The 16,713-nt window shown below is 46.5% G+C and overlaps 1 protein-coding gene across 1 annotated transcript in view; it reads right to left on the bottom strand.

Annotated features, from left to right (window-relative positions):
- The window catches only part of LOC101673321 (methylthioadenosine phosphorylase), a 44,290-nt gene extending 33,603 nt beyond the window's left edge, over positions 1-10,687 (bottom strand). Inside the window, exon 1 of the mRNA XM_004761808.3 lies at positions 10,481-10,687. Coding sequence (XP_004761865.1) covers positions 10,481-10,513 — 33 coding nt within the window. The 5' untranslated portion in view covers positions 10,514-10,687. The remainder of the gene's footprint in view (positions 1-10,480) is intronic.
- Positions 10,688-16,713: the final 6,026 nt, after the last annotated feature.

The following is a 16,713-nucleotide window of genomic DNA, read 5'->3' as shown; positions in this document are numbered from 1 at the left end:
GGCTCCTTGCTGAGCAGAGAGCTGGATGTGGGCCTCCATCCCAGGATCCTGGGATCATGACCTGAGCCAAAGGCAGAGGCTTTAACCCACTGAGACACCCAGGTGCCCCTGTGTAAAAGTTTTTGATCTTGATGAAGTCCCAGTAGTTCATTTTTACCCTTGCTTCCCTTGCCTTTGGCGATGTTTCTAGGAAGAAGTTGCTGCAGCGTTGCTGCCTGTGTTCTCCTCAAGGATTTTGATGGATTCCTGTCTCACATTGAGGTCTTTCATCCATTTTGAGTCTATTTTTGTGTGTGGTGTAAGGAAATGGTCCAGTTTCATTTTTCTGCATGTGGCTGTCCAATTTTCTCAACAACCGTTTGTTGAAGACCTGTCTTTTTGCCACTGGACATTCTTTCCTGCTTTGTTGAAGATTAGTTGACCATAGAGTTGGGGATCCATTTCTGGGCTCTCTATTCTGTTCTCTTGATCAATGTGTCTGTGTTTGTGCCAGTACCATATTGTCTTGATGATGACAGCTTTGTAATAGAGCTTGAAGTCTGGAATGGTGATACTGCCCACTTTGGTTTTCTTTTTCAACATTCCTTTGGCTATTCAGGGTCTTTTCTGGTTCCATACAAATTTTAGGATTGTTTGTTCTAACTCTACGAAACATGCTGATGGTATTCTAATAGGGATTGAACTGAATATGTAGCTTGCTTTGGGTAGTGTAGACATTTTAACAGATTTTGTTCTTCCATGAGCATAGAATGTGTTTCCATCCTCAATTTCTTTCATGAGTCACATCCTTTACCTCTTTGGTTGGGTTTATTCCTAGGTATCTTATGGTTTTGGGTGCAATTGTAAATGGGATTGATTCCTTGATTTCTCTTTCTTCTGCCTCATTGTTAGTGTATAGAAATGCGATTGACTTCTGTGCATTGATTTTATATCTTGACACTTCACTGAATTCCTGTTTGAGTTCTAGCAGTTTTAGGGTGGAGTCTTTTGGGCTTTCTACGTAGAGTGTCCTGGCGTCTGGGAAGAATGAGTATGGCTTCTTTGCCAATTTGGATGCTCTTATTTTCTTTCTGTTGTTGGACTGCTGAGGCTAGGGCTTATAGTGCTATGTTGAACAGCAGTGGTGATAGTGGACATCCCTGTCGTGTTCCTAACTTTAGGGGAAAAGCTCTCAGTTATTCCCCATTGAGGAGGTTATTAGCTGTGGGGTTTTTGCAGATGGCTTCTGTGATACTGAGGTATGTTCCCTCTACCCCTACACTGCAGAGAGAGGGGGTTCCTGCCGGTTCTGCTGCTGGTTGGGCGGCTGCTTGCAGAGCGGTGGCCTGATCCTGCTGTGCTTCTGTTTATTACAATCCCAAGCTGAGAGCCACTCCTGGGCTCTGATGGCAGCCGGCTTCCCCACTCCGATGCCTGGGAGCTCTGCTGCCCTCAGGCACCCCGGGTCTTCCTGTGACCCTGGAGATCCTGGGACCACACTGTCACCACCCAGGATTCCTCCCTGCTTTGCCACCCAAGTACCTTTCAGGCAGGAAGTCCCCCATCAGAACGGACTTCTGAAAGTTCGGATTTTTGTGCTCCACTGCTCTATCACCTGCCAGTAGCCGGTAGCCGGCAGACAGAGGCTCCCTCCGCGCCCCGCCCCCGTCGCACTTATCTTTCCTTAGAACTCAGATTCCCATCTGTGCACCTCCTGTCTTGCAGAAAGTGGTCGCTTTTCTATTTGCAGAGTCGCAGCTACTCTTTGATCTCCAGTTGAGTTAGCAGGTGTTCAGAATGATGTGAGAGCTGTCTACCTGAACTCTTGGGACCACGCGAACTTGAGATCCTCTACTTCTCCACCATCTTAACACCTCCCAGCCCCAGGCGTTTTTAAAAAACTGCACATTACTGAAAAACAATCACCCATTCAATAAACATCTAAGGGCCCTCAAACTTCAGAATTAACCAAAGCAGGGGTCATATATTGCTTACCATACAATTAACAAATTAGCACAGAAAGATACTTTAGCTAGCTTAAGTTACAAAACCAAACCTAAAATACAGGCACGTGGTTGCAGATAGTACTTTCTAACCAATTTTAAATTTTATTTTCTCTACTAAATGGAACAAGGAATGTTCAAGACTTCCAGGACAGAAAAATATTCTGTATGCCCAACTGGTCATGTGTCTTCCTCATTATACCATTTGATAAAGAAAGGAGAAAAATTTCTTTCCTATGCCACTAAAATCAGAGTTGTAAGAGTTCACGGATAGAAAAGTCTGGAAGAGCATGGAAAGTTGGTCTCGTGTATATTTATAAAATCAAACTATTCTTCCTATCCATGTAAATATAAATAAGTAATGCAGAGGCAGTTCTGAATTTTTTTTTTAAGTTCAAGAGTTGTGTTGTATTTTCCAGAGATGAACTCATCAGCCCTTGTCTTCCAGGGGCTAATCCGAGTTACAGGAACCTGGTTCTGCAACTCCAGAGTTAATCTGATTTGGTGACTAAGAAACACAAACAAGAACAATTACAAAGACAGCTAAATATTAACTGAATGTCAACTAAAAAAATTAAATGACGGAAATAATTAAGGCTTCTTTGAGCTGATACTTCCTAAAGGAAAATTCGTATTTAAACTATCAGTGACAGGTTAGAGAGATGACACTTTCTTAGAAACCAAATGGAAAGTGACCTGAGCATTTTTTTTTTCAATGCAAAGCTTTAAATCTATTACCACTTGAGCAAAATTTCTACTCATGAAAGACAGCAGCTCCTTGAGAAAAAATTCCAGGTTAAGAAGTCACTAACACCTGAATAATTTTTAGATCAGGTTACACAAGTTGATTTTTTAAGTATTATGAATGGCTACCTCTCTGCCTCCCCCCACCCCCATTTTCTGGAAACAAACAAACACATAAACAAACAAAAAACAGGAGGGACAATTTATTGAGATCTCACTGAAGAACTGCTAGTGACAGGATTCAGAACCTTAAAAGTGTCCCCACCACTTCCTAAAGTGACTAAACCAGTTTTTGAAGTTGGTGCCACCTTGTGGCATGTTGTTGAAACCACAGCAGGTTACACCCAGGCAACCCCACCTCTCTCTCCTATCTTGCCACCACAGATCATCCTAAAACCTCCCAGTATGACGGCTTTTAAGCCAACAGAAGTGTTCATTTAAGTCAGTACACTTAAATCATGCCCATCCACTAGAAAAAAATTGTAAACTGGTTTTATACAATCCTAACCCTTCTTCCAGCTACCTTCTCCAGTTGATTGTTCATCTCATACATCTCTGCACCATCACCGCAGGTCACAAAACCAAACTGCTGACTCTGAAATTATTCTCAGCCTAATCTTGGGGGATTCTGTTGCTCTTGAAAACCTTTGCCCCCCCCAAGGCTTTATTACCAGTTGGACTTGGCTGTTTCTGGATGCACCCTAGGCCATGGCATCTCACAATCTGGATTCAACACTGGACTCTCAGACCTGTACATACACAACAAAACTGACTCTGTTGAACCACCTCTCAGTTTGGGGCAAGCTAGCCCAGCACTGTAGCAGTATATTAAGAAATGCCGACCAGGGGTCCTGCCCAAGTTCAGTGCCCTTGAGCCCACGGTCAGCAGCCACAAGCTTCAGTCACAGCACCTCGACCGCATGACTGTGTTAGGTAGCTGGTAACTCAGCCCTCCAGAGGAACATGCACTTGGCATGAAAGCAAGAGCTGCTGCTGCGCCCCCCAGAGGCTGGGATGGGGTCTCTGGCACTGGAATTATCTGTAGGTGAGCATGTCCAGTCACCCAAATGGCTCCAGAAAAATCATACAGGCACACAGGACAAGTGTAGCAACTGCATACTGCCACACAGGGAAAGGGACCTCTATAACCAGTTTCCTGCAGCAGAGGGAGGCCATCCGTGTCAGGATGGGGCAATGTCGCCACCTGCTGGCTCCACAGCAAAGTACAACTACGATGGAACTCTCAAGCACCCTGGCCTAATTATGTGTCACCTTGCAGCCTCTAAATGCAATAGCTGATCCCTACCTGCCTTGCTAATAAAGTCACTGTGTCTGAGTACTTAGATGTCCCAGGCACTGTGCTAAGTGCTCCAGCCACTTTACCTCATTTGATCTTCACAACCACCCCGTAAGATACGCCCTCCAGTATTATACCCATTTTCCCAAAGACAAAGCAAAAGCATCAAATTAAGAAACTTGAAGAACAAATCATAAGAAGGGAACCATGTCACACTCAACTGCTATGATGAACTGTCTCCCAGTATCCCCTTTATTACAAATAAATAATTTGTAATAAATAAAAAAGGAGTCCTTTATTACATCACACCCCATCAAGAAAGTTTTACTCTCTCCATGTACTGAGGAAACATGCTGAGAGGTGAAGTTCTGGGCCAAGGTCACAGAGCGAGAGATCTAAGCAAACACCTCAAGAGAGAGGGGCCTCTCCATCAGTGACCTCATACACACTCGGGAAGCAACGACACGACCTTAACAGGCCGCCTGGGCTAGAAGCTTCAGCCCTTTAGTCCAGGTTATCCTAGACTGCCTAGAAATATATTTGAGGACTGGGATGGAATTTCTGGTCCAATCCTGCCCAGCCAGGACTTCCTTACATGAGATAAAGTTCTGAAACAGAGAGCCCCTCGTCAGTCACAGTCACTGCCAACTTCTAACAGCTACTGGTTCATCCCACACTTTCTCCCTGACAGACCACTGAGTCAATTTCCTTTAAAAGAGAAGAGGGTTTGACTTCCTCCCTGAGAGTGCAAAAGCACTTTATCTAAATGTTGGCTTAATCTGGCCAGAATGGTTATGTCCAGCAAGGCTGAAAGGGCTCCTATGAACCCCTACCCCGTGTCTATTTCCCCTAGTACCTGGACCCAGGAGACCTCACCTATCCCAACTGGTTTCAATAGCCCCTCCCCATCACTTTGAGGCCCAGATACACTACCTTAAAGAACCTAGCACTCCATGATGGCATTCTCAAAACACAGAAGCCCAAGCAGTTGAGGCTAGCTCATGCCAGGGAGGTGGGCTGCCTCTAAGGGCCTCACTCACAATGAGGCGCAAGGACCAGAGCTCAAGCTGGCGGCGATCCCTGAGCACTTCAGGGCTTCAGCTCTGGTGCCACGGACATATCTGGCAAGCCAACAGACAAACGTTCTTCCTTTACTGAGCCAACCTGGCTTCAAAGCCTCCCAGGAGAACTTGTAAAATCCCGGAAGCCCAGCTGTGTGGGGAGAGACTGGCCAAATGTCTCAGTCTGGGTGGCCTGTTCCAAACCTGCAATACGGTCCACAGAGATTGCTGGTGGCTCGATTTCCGACAAGACACACCTCTCTGTGAGCCACCCCTGTAGGTGCTGCTTACAGGCTGCACTGTCCCTACCCCAAAACCTACATTGAAGCCCCAACACCCAATACCTCAGAATGTAACGATTTTTAGAAAGAGGATCTTTGATAATTAAGGTTAAATGAAATCCCAAGGGAGAGCCCTAATCCACTCTGAATGGTGTCCCCTACCTTGATCTTGGCCCTCCCACCACCTCCAGGCTCCAGAGAAAGACATTTCTGTTGGTTAACCCACCCAGAGTGTGGTACTTTCTTTGTTAGCACGGCTCTAGCACACTAACACAGGAATATGATATTCTGGTCAGAGAAAATGTTAGGGCTCAGAACTCCATTGCTTTTACTTAACAGACCTCCCCTCGCAAAGTCAGGATGTTACTCTAATGGATACCCTCTTGAAGAAACAGTTTGCCTCCTGAAATTGCCAGTTTTGGAGAAGGCTTTTCCTCAACACTTCCTGTATTCTGTAGAGCTTTCCACTTGCCGGACAACAGGAATCTTCCCAGGGCTCCCCCTAGGGCAGCTCCTGGATCTGAGAGTCTCTCGGGGAGCTTTCCATACCAAAGCAAGGGTCCCAGATTTTAGAGACTCCATAAATCGGGCAGGGCAAGGTTTGTTTCCTTAAAGCTCCTCGGGTAGTTCAAACATGTTCCCGGCACTGAGTACCCTCACCCCAGGGCCTAGCATGAACTTCCATGGTCTGGGCTAGCTAAGCGCTCCCGAGAGAGGTCCTGTCTGTGTCCTAATTCCCAGAACCTGCACGTGTTACCTCACCTGAGGAAGTCAAAGGTCTGGGGAGAGGGAGATCACCCTAGATTATCCGGATCAGCCCTAAATGTAACTGTAAGTGTCCTTATGAGACAGTCACGTAAGGAAGAAGGCAACGTGATTTCTAGTAGCTGGAAAAGCAAAGAAACAGACGCTCCCTTGGATCGTCCAAGAGAAGGTGCCCTAGCACCCAGGCTTGAGTCCAGCAGGGCTCATCCTGTACTTCTAACTTCAAGAACTGTGACAGAACACCTGGACAGGCTTTTAAGCCACCCAGTCTGTGGTGACTGTTACAGCAGCCACAGAAATTCATATGCCAAGAATCACCTGATAAGGTTGCTAAAAAATGCAGATGCCTGGGGTGCCTGGGTGGCTCAGTTGGTTAAGCATCTGCCTTGGGCTCAGGTCAGGATCCTGAGGTCCTGGGATGGAGTCCTGTGCATCGGGCTCCTTGCTCAGCAGGGAGTCTGCTTCTCCCTCTGCCTCTGCAGCTCCCCCTGCTTGTATTCTCTCTCTCTCTCTCTGGTACATAAATAAATAAATAATCTTTAAAAAAATTAAAAAAAAAATAAAAATGCAGATGCTCGCCCCTTCAAAGCTCTCTAGGTCGGCAGCAGTCACACTCTCGCGGACATCTGAATATACTGAGGCTCTTAAAACCCAGACTGCAGGGCTTCCCCTCTGGACCCCCGATTCGGCAGGACTGGGATGGAGCCTGAGAAGGTGCATTTCTAACACATCCCCAGGTGGGTGCAGATGCATCACACACTTTGGCCAATACTGCCTTAGATGCTTCTGAGACCCAGACTAGAATACCGCCATCACAGTCCCAGTGAAGCACGATGGTCCACTGCACACAAACATTTCTATCTCCTGTCTGCTCATCTGTACTGGGAAGGTTAGGATTTTTCCTTACTCCGTGCAATGGTGAGAATCAAGTGAAATGATACATGAGCATCTGTCACTGTTTCCGTCTATACTCCCACATCCAGCATAAACAAAATAAAAATAAAGATCCCTCCAGGCAACAACAGAAGGCCCCTAGTCTCCTGCTCTTTCTCTGCCACTCAGGACACACACCAGGCTGCTCTCACGTCTCCTCACCAGGCAGTCTCTGGTCTCAGGGATCTGGCCCAGGTCCCTCACCCGGGCGTGTACCAGCTCTCCTGGGAGTGTCTGGGAACCCATGGGGACATTTCTGGCTGCCACGAGGACTGGGGGGCGGGCTACCGGCACTTTGTGGGGAGGGGGGCAGGATGCACCACAGGTCCGGCAATGCTGTCCTGCCCAAAATGCCACCGTGGCCCTAAGCATAAAAATGAAGGCTCGCTGGTTCTCTGGCTTCCAACTGGGACCAATGGGTCAGCTGTCCCCTGGTTTCTGAGGGTCACTCAAGGACTTCCTGCATGAAGGCCTTTGCCAACCACTCTTAGGCATCAAAAGGAGAGCTGAAAAGGCCCATTCATTCCAGTTTAGACGCCGTGACTTATCTGTCTCTCTTCATACCATTTTGTTAATAGCCCACTACCCACTTTTGATGGGACCATATGTCCTCCTTGTTGTAACAACCATGATTAATAAGGCTTATGTCTAATCCGCCAGAGCAAAGGCTGGGCAGCTGCCTGGGGGAGCAATAGGCCACTGAAAGAGCCCTTCAGAATGTTCTGTCAGGGTGCCAAAGACCTGTTTGGCCCTCTCATGGTCATGCAGACCACCTCCCCATGGCTGACGCTGGGGGACGCTGTCTCTCCGAGGTCCTCCCAGACAACAGCTGTCATTAACACCACGGGAGAGCACCCAGGGGGCACCGGGTGGGGGCGGGGCGGGGAGGTGCATGATCTCTCTATTCACACAATAAAACAGGGCCCAGAGACCCTATGTCCAATTTCAGAACCGCCTCATAGTATCTGGTTGGTGGAAGGCCAGGCTCTAGGCCCAATTTTGTCACTATCCAGGTCCAGCAGTGTTGTTCTGGACACCTCCGTTGACCTCTCCAGGCCTCAGCTTGATGTCTACGAAAAGGGGTTTGTGCAGCTATGTGGTCTTCAGAATGTTCCAGCTCTCCAGTCTATGATCTGGGGACAGAGTATGGTTTTTATGACCCTGGTTTGCTCTGTGCACTAGCACCTGCTGTCCCCTGTATTGGATGCCCCCTCAGCAGTCTGGGGCATTCAGTGTTGCCATCATGGAGCCGTCACCTTTCTAAGCTCAAAGAGTAATCAGCAGGGGCGCTTGGGTGGCTCAGTGGGTTTAAGCCCCTGCCTTTGGCCTAGGTCATGAGCTCAGGGTCCTGGGATTGAGCCCCGCGTTGGGTTCTCTGCTCAGTGGGGAGCCTGCTTCCCCCTCTCTCTCTGCCTTCCTCTCTGCCTACTTGTGATCTCTGTCTGTCAAATAAATAAATAAAATCTTAAAAAAAAAAAAAAGGCAATCAGCAGGCAGGCCTAGCACTGTTTGTCCCTCTTAATTTTACACTCAGCAGCTCGCCAAGACCAAAAATATACGTCATTCAATATTTACAGCAGGGCCCTAATCAGCGCCCATTCTGCAGTTAAATGCACCGCGCTAATTTGCCCTGGAAGCTACGCTGCTGAAGAATGCCAAACAAGACTGAAGTGAGACCATGTTCAACATCATCCCTCTGTGAGCCAGGCAAAGCATAAAAGATTCCTCTAACTCTAAGGAAAGAACAGAGGGTCGCTGGAGGGGAGGCGGATGAGGGATGGGGTAACTGGGTGATGGGCACTCAGGAGGGCACAGGATGCAATGAGCACTGGGTATTACATGCAAACGATAAATTGCTGAATTCTCCCTCTGAAACTAATACAGCATATGATCATTACATCGAATTTAAATAAAAAATTTTTGAAAAATCATCCCTCTCTGCTTTTAATGTCACTTTAAGCATATTCCTGCAAGGAAAAGGTGATCACCTCCTGCTCACCCATTAGAAGGGGTGGCCTAATAAGACCTATGACAATAGCAGCTGGAGAAAAGACAGGGAAAATTAATTTCTGCTTCCCCTCCCCCTTAGAAGCACTGACATTTACTAAGTTTCAGTCAGGTAACAGACGGATCATTGTTAACTAGCCAGGCAGACCCTGCAGGAAAACCCCACTTAGAGAAGGACCCCTAAGCTTCAGGTAAGCATCATAACAGTGTTCTGCCTTGTTCTCTGCTACTGATAAGGGAGAGGTGTTCTGCCAGTATTTGTTAAATCCAAGATTCTTTTCAAAAGGAAAAACAAATTTCATGTCTCTGAGTAAGAAAGCAACACTCTCCACCCTACCCCTTCTCCTTGTTAAGTGTCTCATTAAGAGCCTGATAAACCCATCATTCTAGCTGAATACACAGGGCAGAGATCTGCCTGCTCCCAGAAGAGACGAACACAGAGGCGGGAATCGGGAGCTGATTCATCAGGAAGAATGAAGACGGATCTACCCCAGACATTTCTATCCCACCCACCAAGAATTTCGAAAGTCAAATTAACTGAGTTCTTGGCCAATCAACAACCTGGAAGAGATCCTGAGTTTTAGCATCAATTTTTCCATTACACTGTAATACTACACACTCTCTCCCAAGACACTAACCAGGATGTAAGTGTTTAAAAGCCTCAGGGAAGCTCGCTGCACCCTTCAGAACTCATGCACTCCTCTGGCCAAAGCTCCCACAGAACAATGACGCCTTGTACAGAGACCTGTGCGATCCGAGGGCGCAAGGAAACTGATCTCTAACTTTCAAGGTTGCAAACAATGCAGTTTAAACCCAGAGGCCTCCAATCAGGGAGCGGCCCTGTGCTCCATTTCGGTGAGGTCCCAAAGTCTCAGAATTCCCCAAGCGTTGCGCTGCAGGCAAAACTTCAGGCCAGAAAAGCCCTACGTTAGGAAGAATAAGAAAAAAGCCGGAAGCCTGCAAAAAAAGCAAGCACCCAGTTCACGTGGGCTCAGCGAGCCGAGTCGGAGCGGAAGACTTGAGTCCCGCAGGCACTAGGAGTTGGTCTCAGCAGCTTCAGGCGACCACCCCGCGCGGGCCCGGGGGAAAGGAGTAGTGCCGGGGAAGGCTGGGGGGCGGGCGCAGCCTCCGCCCCCTGCTCTTCTCCAAAGGGGCTTGCCCATTCTCGGCGCGGCGCGGGTTCGCTGAGCCCAAGGTGGTGGTGATGGTGGGCGGTGGGGGGAGACTGCAAACGTTCCCTTTCCCCCAACCCCCGCCCCTGGGCAAGCGACCCCGGGGCCGGGCCCCAGACCCTGGCCGCGGTGGTGGGGGCTCACAGGCCAGGCGCGTGGCCCTGGGGCGCGGTCCCCCGGGGCGGGAGCGAGCGCACTGAGCAGGGCGGACCGCAGCCGCCGGGGCGGCTCCTCTCACCTTCACTGCCGTGGGGGTGGCACCCGAGGCCATGTCTGCGTGGGGTGGCGGCTGCGGTGGTGGATTCGCGGGGCCCAGCAGTGGAGGAGGTCGGAGCGGCAGCGCGGGACGAAACAGTGCGGAGTCCCGCGGATGGCCCTGGCTCCTCCTCTTCCTCCCCGGGACAGCTGGATTGGCTGCTAGCGTGGGATCGCCCCCGCCACCCCCTTACTCAATACGAGGTTCCCGCGTCCCGCCCCTTTTGCAGACCTTTCCGGTTCTCCGTGGTTTCTTTCTCCAGCTCGGTTCTAAGTAACGGGTTCACGACTAGGATAGTAACGGAGATCGTTGGTTAGCCTTGGTGTTGGCCCACGCTCTGTGCGTGCCCTTGAGCCAGATCCGTTAACTTTTGCGAGATCCCTACGAGGAAGAGCGCCACCCCGCACTCTGCACACCCGTAGCTGCGTTCTCGGCCTCCCGGGGGGAATCAGGCCGGTCCGCCTTCCAGAAGTTCTCGCGGGAGGGAGACTCCTCCGGAGGGAACTGGCTGTGCGCCGACCTTCCTTCCAGCTGCGGCCACGCGGCGGCCGCGCCCTGCTCTTCCCGCCAACGCCACCAGGGGTTTGCTGCTGTCCCTAATTGCAGGGGGACCGCGCAGAGATTGGGGTACCCCAGACTCGGGCATGACAAAAAGGAAAGAAACAGAGTAACCTGCTACCGGGTAACCTTTCTGATGTGCTTAGTCGTCTTAAATTTGTGAGGAGGAGGCTTTTAAGAGGGTGAGACACTGCCAACCCCCCAGTTTGGCTTGAGGCGGCCAAGGCCATGTTTGACCTCTCCCACCCCGGCGGATGTCCGGTACACCTAGATTCAAAAGCCAGACGCGTGGGTTCATCGCTTCACACTCGTCGTTCCCGCCCCCTCGAGCGCACAGCACCAGCTGTCCACTTGGATAATCCCTTCTCAAAGTCCCCACCCCTTCCCTGCTGGGATAATCTAGTTCATCATCCTCCCTTGATGGATTAAGCTCTCCAAAACGAAATGCTGGATGGCAGTCGTGTGCAGTCGCACAAATACTGCACATCACCCGGGGGTGGGAGGATGGCTGTGGGAGCATATACTGCCCTCTTTCTCTCCAGCAGCGAAACACGGACACCAGACACGAGCACAATTTCATTTAAAATATCCCTGGGGGCCGGGGGCGCCCATACAACCTGTTTACCGAAATAGTAAAGACTTTCACTCCATTGTTATATTTTGATCTAGGTCTAACTTTTCCTACAGTGTAAAGTTGGTGTGTGTGTGTGTTTTAATTTCTCTTAAGTTATAAAATGAAATGGCTAAGGAATAGAAAGTAGAAGATTGGGGCGTTCTTTTGAAAGGGCAGAAGGCTGGAAGTCCCTCAAATGTGTTTTTTTAGGAGCCTTTCTGCTGATTGCCCTACTGGGGAGCAGGAAGCCCACTGATCAGCAGGTAACTATTGGGGAGACCTGCTACCCTCGGGTTTACGGGGTCTTGGTGATTAGGAGTCCTTGATCAGTTTCTGTGCTTTGATGTGACCAGCAAGTCCAGTTTCTACTCAGTATGGTGTCTCTAACAAACGTTTGACCCTGTAAACAGTTTACATCCTGGAAACATTAGGAGACCCTCGGAGAAGGAGGTGGAAACTCGGAAGGGGGTAAACTGGCTTCTGGACTTTTCTACTGTAACTTGCAGGTCTGCGCTCAATCATTTGCTTTTGAACATGGGATGTCTGTGAAGGGAAAATTGTCCCAAATCTGTTTTTTTTTTAAGGGATGTAATTAATAAGCCATTACTATGGGGAAATTAGCAATTCTAGACAAAATTTAAGCAATTTTCTAATCTCTTGTAAGAAACCAAGCACCCACCCACCAGCTGGTTGTCAGGCACTGTGTGTGTGTGTGACAGGTAGTTCAAGACAAATTCACCCACCTCCCAAGGGGACTACTGCACTTTTCATCCTTATGTATTATGAGAAAAAAAGCATGCAAATACTTAGGAGCACGGGACTGGCAAATTACAGGTCATTTGAACCTGCAACAGCCATTACAGTTTTGTTTTTTTTTTTAAGATTTTATGTATTTATTTGAGAGTGAAGGTGAGAGAGAACATGAAAGTGGGGTGAGGGGCAGATGGAGAAGCCGACTTCCCACTAAGCAGGGAGACCAACATAGGGCTGAATCCCAGGATCATGACTCTGGGATCATGACTCGAGCTGAAGACAGATGCTTAACCAATTGAGCCACCCATGTGCTCCTACAGGGTTCTTTTCATAAGAATTCATTTTAGAAGAATGTGTCAAAATAAGTTGTCAGTTAAAAACATAGTAAATGAATACAGAGTCAGCCTGTGTCAGAAGATGTACTTAGCGAGGTGGCAAAGCTAATTCAAAGGAGGATGTAAGAAGCTGAAACCACAGAAAAGAGAATGTTAGAATAAGATAGCAAAATTAGATACAAAACTGATTTATGTTTTACAAAAAAATAAAACTGCAGCCTTTAGGGGTGCCTTGTCTACCAACAGATACCATTTTCAGCTTTGCAAAAAAAAAAAAAAAGGCAATCAATCATAACAAATAGTAATGTATTCAGAATCTGAACACTGTTCAATAAGAAAAATAAAACAAAGTTAGAGCCCTTAAGTTAGGGGTCTGCAAACCTTGTCCATTAAGAGGCAAAAATCAAGGAGTGTGTGATGCTTGAAAACGTAGACAAGGTCTAATGAAATAAACATAGCTATATTCTAATACAGCTTTATGGAAACTAAAATTTGAATTTTATATATTGTTTACATATGACAAAATATTATTCTTCTTTAGATTCGCCCCACAACCACTTAAGATTGTAAAAATCATTCTTAGTTTGAATCTATGCAGAAACAGCTGGTTTGGCTAAGGGTGAGGGCCATTGTTTGCCACCCACCCTGGAAGCAGATGACCCTTGGGCAGACTTGTTGGATAGGCCTTAATGTGTCTTTGAAAAGATAGACAGTAATCTTTTTGGCTTATTTCCCTGTTTTAGATAATTTCTCCTTAACAGGTCCTAGAATCAATGGAAGACAAAATTTTTAATTGTTTGTGGTCTCTTTTTGATCAGTGTGGGGAATTCTCAACAGGACAACAGGTATTTCAAGAGTCTTTCTATGAAAGTAACATCTTGCTCTGCCCTAATGTTCTTGCCCCATAAATTCCCTCTGTTCACCTGTACCCTTGTTTTTCTAAGATAATCCTAAAGGAATACCCAGGCCACCTCACAACAATTCTGATTACAACACTGGACAGATGTTTCAATAGCTTCTTCCTTTCTGGGTAGTCCCTCATGCACACCTCCCCAGCTTCTAGCTCCTAGCCAGCAATGTACGGAGATGGTGTTGCCCATAGATGTCCATACCACGTCTCGAGTAATGGTTCTTCACTGTCCCATGGTCATTTTGTAGGGGGAGAACCTCCACTAATTTGTGTCTTTAAATATGACTATATGACATGCTATTTTTTAAAGACTTTTGAAAGATTGTTAAGTATCCCAGGATCACCAAATATCCAAGAGGAAATTTCACACAAATTCGTGCAGTGTATCATCTCAGTCAACCATAGCAGCTTTCCCATCGAATAATCACATCTCTTGCTCCTGCCCAGCGTGTCCGTGCTGGATGGGGACTCCTCAAGTGGGCATGTTAAAGCTGTCGAATTGTGATGGCTGAAACAACTCACAAAATAACGATTCTTTTTTTTTTTTTTTTAAGATTTATTTATTTATTTGACAGACAGAGATCACCAGTAGGCAGAGAGGCAGGCAGAGAGAGAGAGGAGGAAGCAGGCTCCCTGCTGAGCAGAGAGCCCGATGCGGGACTCGATCCCAGGACCCTGAGATCATGACCTGAGCCGAAGGCAGCGGCTTAACTCACTGAGCCACCCAGGCGCCCCTTTTTTTTTTTTTTTTTAAAGATTTATTTATTTATTTGACAGACAGAGATCACCAGTAGGCAGAGAGGCAGGCAGAGAGAGAGAGGAGGCAAAATAACGATTCTAAATAACCAGAGAGTGCCCCTGCAGAGCCCCGATTTCTTGTGGGTTCGATCTTTTTTACAGTATTCCTGTATCACAGGTACTATGGGTAGGGACGTTTTGGCCATTCCAGGCTGGCACTGGAAGCTAGGGAAAGCTACTCTGGATGTAGCAGGACACTGTCAACAAAATATCTTCAGAGGACAACAAGAAAATTAATAGTAATAATAATACATTTTAACAATTGTTGCCCCTTCGGATTTCCAGCTAGGCAAGCCCTTGATGAAGGCACAAAGACTCCCAGAGATGTCTGAATTGGTAGAGATTCAGGTTCAGAAACCTTAATGTCATCATTGTATACACTGTGGCCACTAAAAAAAAATTAACCCCAAATAGATATGACAAACCTTAACAAAATTGTGTTCAGAGAAACTTTTCCATAGGCAGTGTTCAAAATAATTAACTTCTCTTTCCCCAGCCATGGGGAGTAGTGGTTCGTGTTTATTAGGATAAAAAGGAAAAGTTATGTAAATATGTACAAAACCAGCCTTCAGGTAATGTTTTGTAAAAAAATATAAATATATATATAAATATATATATAATTTGGTATGTAAATAAAATATTTATCTATAATTAATGTTCTTTAACACTCCTGATTGTAGGAAATAACTGAATGAATTAAACTATTTTATTAGTTTCTTAAAAATACAGTTACGTATCTTCTCTCTGACACCATTTAGTGTAGGCCGTAATACCATTTAACATGAACATTTTGGTACTAGAGACTGGGGTTTATTTTGTCACAGAAGGATTAATTAATTTGATCTTTCTAAATTGCTTATACTTCTCTTATAAGTCAGTGATTATTACTTAGACTAAAATTTTAAGAAAAAAATAAAGAAAAATGCTTCATGCTCCTGTTGTCAGAGTAAAGAAGCATAGGTTTAAGTCAAAAGAGAAGAAAATAGTGCTTAAATCTAATATTTATAATGCATTTATTGCAGGACACTTTGTAAAAGGAATTAGAAATTAACTTCCTTAAAAAATATCTGTAACACATTTTAGATAGCAATCCCTAAGAATGAACTTTAATGAAAGCAGAGTGTCCAACAATAAATATAACTTGGCATCTGTATTTCTGGTTGAAGGAAGAACCACATGCTTTGAAATGAGACAAGCAAGTCAATTCCAACGGTCTATATTTAACTCGGTGTGCTGGAGACAGCTGGCGGTGCCCCACTGTTGAACTGTCTTGCTGCAACCCAGTCAAGTGCTACTCACCCAGTTTTCTCCATCTCTTCCTTCTGTTCCAAGTCCATTTGACCCCAGAAATGGGTAGAAATAGCTTTCATTCCAACTCATCTTATCTCTTCTTCAGTGTTCACTATCCTCTCATTTCTGGAGACCCTATGGAAGATGACTCAAGCTGCATATAATTTAGATTTATGGAAGAAAAATCATGTCTAGTTTTCCACTGTCCCTAGAATAATGCTCATCAAGAACATACTCTGATTATCGGAATGATCCTCTATCTTGGAATCCCAGGAACCTCACATCGTGTGGGGCAGATATTATTATTTCTGTAATGGGATAAGCAGGCTACAACCTGACGCACCTCCCTTGGTGAGGGAGAGGATGTTTGATCTTGTTCTAAGGAGGCAAGAACCTTCCTGTGCTCCATATAGGAAAGGAGCAGGAAGTTGTAATGTTCGGATATATTTTAATACTGCAGTTGCAACATAATCTGTTCTGATCAGTGTGTCACAGTCAGAACTATGACAAGTATTATGCAGGGAATCTTTGTGTCCTTTCAAAATTTGTGTGTCAAAATCGTGACCCCCCCCACCCCACCCTGGTGCTGAGGGTATTAGGAGGTGAGATCCTTAGGAGGTGATTAGGTCATAAGGGTGGAGCCCTCATGAGTGAGATTAGTGCGTGTATTTTTTTTTTTAATTTTTAAAAATTCTAAAAAGATTTATTTACTTACTTACTTACTTACTTATTTTAGAGAGAGAGTGTGCAAGTCGGGGTAGGGTCAGAGGGAGAGAATCGCCAAGCAGACTCCCTGCTGAGCACAGAGCCTGAGGACTTGGGGCTCCATCTTATGACCCAGGAGATCATGACCTGAGTTGGAAGTTTAACGGACTGAGCCACCAAGGCTCCCCAGGGGACCAGTGCTTTTGTAGAAGAGACCCAAGAGAGCTCCCCAGCCCCTTCTGCCATGTGAGGA

Source organism: Mustela putorius, unplaced genomic scaffold (assembly GCF_011764305.1).
Source record: "Mustela putorius furo isolate JIRA1106 unplaced genomic scaffold, ASM1176430v1.1 tig00000421_pilon_pilon_pilon, whole genome shotgun sequence".
Taxonomy (NCBI): Eukaryota; Metazoa; Chordata; class Mammalia; order Carnivora; family Mustelidae; genus Mustela; species Mustela putorius.
Note: the sequence above shows the minus strand (reverse complement) of the source record. Positions and strands in the feature narration are given on the sequence as shown.